The sequence below is a fragment of the Miniopterus natalensis genome, chromosome 18 (genome assembly GCF_054644295.1).
Source record: "Miniopterus natalensis isolate mMinNat1 chromosome 18, mMinNat1.hap1, whole genome shotgun sequence".
NCBI lineage: Eukaryota > Metazoa > Chordata > Mammalia > Chiroptera > Miniopteridae > Miniopterus > Miniopterus natalensis.
This window is the reverse complement of record NC_142098.1, coordinates 38,633,031-38,638,529: the sequence shown is the minus strand read 5'-3', so window position 1 is coordinate 38,638,529 and position 5,499 is coordinate 38,633,031. Positions and strand designations below refer to the sequence as shown.

The window sequence follows — 5,499 nt, the reverse complement described above, 5'->3', positions numbered from 1 at the left end:
GGTGCTGCAGCCACCGCGACCTACCCGGCTCCCCACATTCCCTCCACCAGCCCCGGCTTCAGATCCGCCCTGAACAAACCGGCTCTGCGGCTTCCCGGCCCATCCCGAGGCGCCAAGGGCGGGGGCGGGGCGTCGCCGGCGCGCAGAGCGCGAGGCGGGGCAAGGGGCGCGCGGGCTGCGGGACGGCGGCGGGCGGGGCCGCGGAGCGGGACGGAGACTCGGAAAGACGGGAACGGGGCCCGGGGAGAAGGGGGCACAGAGACCCGGGCAAGGGGGAAGGAGACTCAGGGGGAGGTGACAGAGACATGGAGGGAGGACAGAGACCCAGAGAGAGGGGGACAGAGATTAGAGGAGGGACAGAGACCCAGAGAGGAAATGCCAGAGAGGAGGGAGGGCGCACATTGACCCAGAGGGGGAGACAAAGTCTTGGGGTGGGGGGGCAGACAGAGTGAGAGGGAAAGACAAGCCAAAGGGGGGGGGGAAGAGTCCTGGGGAGGTAGGGAAGGGACACTGAGAGAGTGGCGACCAAAACCATGAGAGAGACAGGGAGACCCATAAAGAGGGATGGGGACCCAAAGAGCTGTAGTGACAGGATGAAGAGTGGGAGATACTGACACACACGCAGGCGGGACCATGTGTCTCTTGCCAAGTCTCTGACAGAGACAGCTGGGGCCTCCTGGGTAACCTGAGCCCCCCTGCTGTATTTATAGCCCTGGCCTGGCCCAGTCCCCTGCCCCCAGATCTGCGTTCCAGGGACAGGAGGTCATGGGCACATTTTTTGGGAGGAGGTTTCCTTTTGCCCCCCTCTAAGGCCTCCACATGGCATCCACTCTCTCAGCAAAGTATGCCATTCTGGCCAGAAGCCCCCATAGTCTAACCCCAGTGCTCCCATGGCAGGGGTCTCATCCCTCAGATACATGTCTCCTGGCCCCGGCTGACCCTGGTGCCCCCAACTTGGCCCGTTACAAGCCTAGCTGTTGCCTTTGCAGCTGCCAAACATGAACTTGTTGGTGGTCCAAAGTCAAGTCCCTTGGACCCCCTCTCCTGGCCAAGGAGAGACCCCTTCACCTACCCCTCCTGGGAGGAGGAGGAGCGGGAGGGGAAGGGCAGGCAAACTGACCCAGAATAACTCAGGGCCTGAGAGTAAATTTAGCCACAAAGAGGGGAGGGGAGAGGCCTTATTGGCTGGGAGGTGGGAGGGAGGGCCCTAGAGGGGGGTCAGGGGGCTCCTGAGCCTGCCTCACAGGGGTGTCCAGTGCCGGCAGCCACGGCCAGAGGAAGGCAGACAGGCAAAGACGGAGAGAGACACAGCAAAGGAAAGACACAGAAAGAGGAAGACCCGAAAAGAGACAAGAAGCCCCAACATTCAGCCGCAAGTGGCATCCAGAGCCAGCCTGGGAAAAGGCCCGCTGCCTGTCCGTCCCCATGGGCCACCGTGGGCCCTGGCTGCACACTTCTCTCCTCTGGGCTGCCGTGGCCAGCCTGCTCCTCCCCCCAGCTGTGACCCAGCAGCTGAGAGGGGCTGGGCCAGGCCCCAGCAACTGGAACAACAATGCAGGAGTCTCGAGGCCCTCAGAGGACATGTCAGGTGAGTTTGGCCACCCCAGCCACAGGGGCCACAGAGATGAGAACGAGGATGTTTTCCCAGACAGCGGACACCGGTTCTGGAGCCCCGGAGACCACGGAGAAGAGGACAGAGATGTCTCCGGGGAATATGGCCACCGACTCCTAGGCCACAGGTACCAAGGCCACGAGGTTGGAGACGAGAATGTCTCTGATGAGGACGTCGTCACGGAGCTTGCTCAGCAGGCCCATGGGCACGGGGGCCAGGGGGATGAAGATGTGGATGATTCGGCAGAGCGTGGGCACCACTTCCCCAGCCCCAGGAGCCACGGCCATCAGGACGAAGGTGAGGACGAAGTGGTGTCCGGTGAGTATCAACGTCGTGTCATCAGGCACGTACCCCAAGGCCACCGACAAGAGGATGATGAAGATGAGGAGGGCATTTCTCCTGAGTACAGACCCCATGGGCACCGAGGCCACGGGATGGAAGAGGATGAGGATGAGGATGACGATGAGGATGAGGATGATGATGACGATGAGGATGAGGATGAGGATGATGTCTCCACTGAGTACAGACACCAGGCCCACGGGCACCGAAGCCACGGGGAGGATGAGGATGAGGGTGAGGATGAGGATGAGGATGATGTCCCCACTGAGTACAGACGCCAGGCCCACAGGCACCAAGGCCACAGGGAGGATGAGGATGAAGATGAGGATGAGGATGATGTCCCCACTGAGTACAGACACCAGGCCCACGGGCACCCAGGCCACGGGGAGGATGAGAATGAAGATGAGGATGAGGATGATGTCCCCACTGAGTACAGACACCAGGCCCATGGGCACCGAGGCCATGGGGAGGATGAGGATGAAGATGAGGATGAGGATGATGTCCCCACTGAATACAGACGCCAGGCGTACCGACACTCAGACCATGGCAAGGAAGAAGATGATGACTCCGATGAACATCACTATCAGGTCCCTGGCCATGGACACCAAGGCCGCAAAGCAGAAGAAGATGACAATGACTATGATGTCTCCACTGAGTATGGACCCCTGGCCCACAGGCACCAAGGCCACGGGAAGGAAGAGGACGATGTCTCGGGTGAACATCACCATCACCTCCCCAGCTATGGACACCGAGGCCGGGGAGACAAGGAAGATGAGGACGAGGGTGTGTCCACTGAACACTGGCACCAGGTTCCCAGACCTTCTCACCACAGCCCTGGAGATGAGGGGGAGGAGATCGCAGTCCAGTTCAGCCACCCCGTTACAAGTCACCAAGCGCGAGGCCACGAGAGCACTGAAGAGGAGTACTTCCCAGATGAGTACAAAACAGAAGTCCCCGGCCATCACCATCATGGAGTCCCCAAGGAGAAGGATGAGGACAGCTCTGCCACGCTTGGCCACCACACTCCCAGCCATGGACAACAAGGCCACAGAGATGAAGGGACTGGCCAGAGAGGGTCCATCAAAGAAATTAGTCACCAGCCCCCAGAACACACAAGGGTCGAGGACAGAAGCCATTTGGGGGAAAAATATTCTGAGGAGGAAGAGGAAGAGGAGAAGGAAGAAGACCGTGGCTCCCATGAGGAAGATGAAGGTTCAGAGCAGGGGGAAGAAGGCACCCGCCGTGGCAGCCTGGACCAGGGAGATGAGGAAGATGAGGAGGAAGGTCACGGCCTCCACCTGAGCCAGGAGGATAAGGAAGAAGAGGAGGAAGAGGAAGAGGATGAGAGGAGAGAAGAGAGGACTGAAGTTCGGGCCCCACTGAGCCAAGGCAGCCAGGAGAAGGAGGGCGAGGAGGAGGAGGGGTTGAAGGAAGACCAGCTCCAGTTCACCATCATCCCCAACCCACTGGCCAGGAGGGAGGTGGCTGGAGGTGGCTCCAGTGAGGAGGAGAGTGGTGAAGACACTGGTAAGTGATCTGGCCTGGTGGGAGCGGGGAGGAGCCCAGTCAGCCTGGGTCACTGCTGCCCTCCTGTCCCCACAGGTCCGCAGGATGCCCAAGAGTACGGGAACTACCTGCCAGGGTCCCTGTGTGGCTACTGCTCCTTCTGCAATGTATGTCCCCAGCACAGGCCCATCCACCAAGCGGTCCCTGGAATTGGTCCCAGGGCCCTGGGGTGCCTTGGAAGGGCTCTGAGCAAAGGAAGGGCAGGGGAAGTTCCAGGTGAAGAAAGACACATCTGGGGCCATGTCGGGGACAGACTGGAGGCCAGGAGACTATGGAGGAGACTGGGGCAATGGTCCAGGAAGGGGAGGATGAGGCCTGAGCTGCACCTGCGGATGTGGGCAGAGAGGAAGGTGCTTGACAAAGAGTCAGGGGGAGGGAGGCAGATGACCCTGGGACTGGAGAATGACAGGCTGTGGGGAAAGAGAAAAGGGGATGAAGAGAGCATCCTCAGGTCCCACACACAGTGATGGGGGAATGTGGAGTCCCCCTGCCATTGAAAACTAAGCAGGGAGAAGTGGCTTTGGGGGAAGAAACTGAGTCGGTGTTGGAGGTAATGAGGGTAAGGAGGTGGGGGAAGGGTGGAAGACTGGCAGGTGGCTCCCAAAAGGGGTTAAGGTTTCAATCTAACCAGGCTCCTCTGGTCCCCAGAGATGCACTGAATGTGAGAACTGTCACTGTGATGAGGAGAACATGGGAGAACACTGTGACCAGTGTCAGGTGAGCCACAGGATGGCCCAGGACTATCTGAGCACTCCCAGCCCTCAATCCTGGCCTCTGCCCTCAAACTGACCAAACCCCTTACCCCTGATGCAGCTTTGACTCCACCCAAGATCCTGTCTCCGACCTTAACCTCCACCTAGCTAGCCTCCTGCCCGCACCCCCATCCCGACTCTGCCTTTGACCACGACCTGCCATTCACTCTCTCTCCCCACCCCCACCCCAGCACTGCCAGTTCTGCTACCTCTGCCCTCTGGTCTGCGAAACTGTCTGCACCCCAGGTGAGCGTGGTGGGCGAGCTCTGGAGAAACCCGAGGAAGGGGCGGGGCCCAGCGAGGCAACCCTGGTGGGGACCAAGCCAAATCTGAGGGGCAGGAATGGGAGATTGTGGGGTGAGACTCATTTTGGAGGCGTGGCCGAGGCTGCGGGTGGAGCGGGGCGAGCACGGGAAGGCGGGGCTGGGCGAAGAGAAGGTTGGGAATAGCTGCTGAAGCCTGGGAGGCGAGAGTGGGTGCAGGACTGAGGGGTGGGCCTGGGACTGAGTGGGCGGGGCCAACGCGAGAAGAATTCGAAGGACCGGGGCTCCAGGAGAATGGGACGGAGCAAGGAGAGACGAGCGGACCTTCAAAGGAGGCCCAGAGGAAGGAATCTGGAAAAGAGGGCAGAGCTAGCCTTGATCTCGGACGCAGTGAAAAGCGACCCCTAATTTCGCCCGTGGAGTACCCCTCAAACCTGTTCTCTCTTCTCTCCCACAGGAAGCTACGTCGACTACTTCTCCTCGTCCCTGTACCAGTAAGTGTGTGGAGGGGGTAGTTTAAGGGCCCTGCTTAGACAGGCGCTGTCCGGGTGAGTTACTGGACGACCCTGGGACTCCGTTTCCCCGTCGGTAAAATGGGAAGGTTAACGATCCCTCAGCGCCCTAGGGTGAGCTTTGGACACTTCGGTTGTCTGACCTCTGCACCCTCCGCTCCAGGGCCCTGGCGGACATGCTGGAAACTCCGGAACCCTGACCCGGCCGCGGGATGGCGGCGCAGACGTACCTCCCTGGCCCCCAAACACCTTTCCACAAGCCATATTTATTTCTCTGAATAAACGCGCTCCCCGAAACCTATTGTCAGGCGTAGGGTCTGGCCTCCCGGGGCACTGCGAACGGAACGCGGGTGGTGACTGGGCACTTGCACTCGTGGGTCTGAGGGAGGAGGGCCTGGGCTCCCGGTCCTCGAGGTGGTTTGTTTGTTTAGGGTCCTGATAAATAAATCGGTCAA

At 60.1% G+C, this 5,499-nt stretch overlaps 1 protein-coding gene across 2 annotated transcripts; it reads left to right on the top strand.

Moving 5' to 3' along the window:
• Positions 1-1,344: 1,344 nt before the first annotated feature.
• Positions 1,345-5,465, top strand: HRC (histidine rich calcium binding protein). 2 transcript variants are annotated; one of them, XM_087826816.1, is made up of 8 exons: positions 1,345-1,959; positions 2,017-2,289; positions 2,428-3,478; positions 3,554-3,624; positions 4,166-4,234; positions 4,461-4,515; positions 4,990-5,026; positions 5,208-5,465. In XM_087826816.1, the coding sequence occupies exons 1-8, from the start codon at positions 1,426-1,428 to the stop codon at positions 5,242-5,244; spliced, it is 2,127 nt and encodes a 708-aa protein (XP_087682942.1). In that variant the 5' UTR covers positions 1,345-1,425; the 3' UTR covers positions 5,245-5,465. The 2 variants fall into 2 exon arrangements, with proteins under 2 accessions (XP_087682942.1, XP_087682941.1); XM_087826815.1 differs by having other exon boundaries at positions 1,345-3,478.
• Positions 5,466-5,499: the final 34 nt, after the last annotated feature.

Excerpts from the sequence above, each read along its gene's own strand:
- HRC (XM_087826815.1), top strand. The coding sequence starts at position 1,426 with ATGGGCCACCGTGGGCCCTGGCTGCACACTTCTCTCCTCTGGGCTGCC. Across the intron at positions 4,235-4,460 it reads AACACTGTGACCAGTGTCAG|CACTGCCAGTTCTGCTACCT; the intron begins GTGAGCCACAGG and ends CCCCCACCCCAG. Across the intron at positions 4,516-4,989 it reads CGAAACTGTCTGCACCCCAG|GAAGCTACGTCGACTACTTC; the intron begins GTGAGCGTGGTG and ends TCTCTCCCACAG.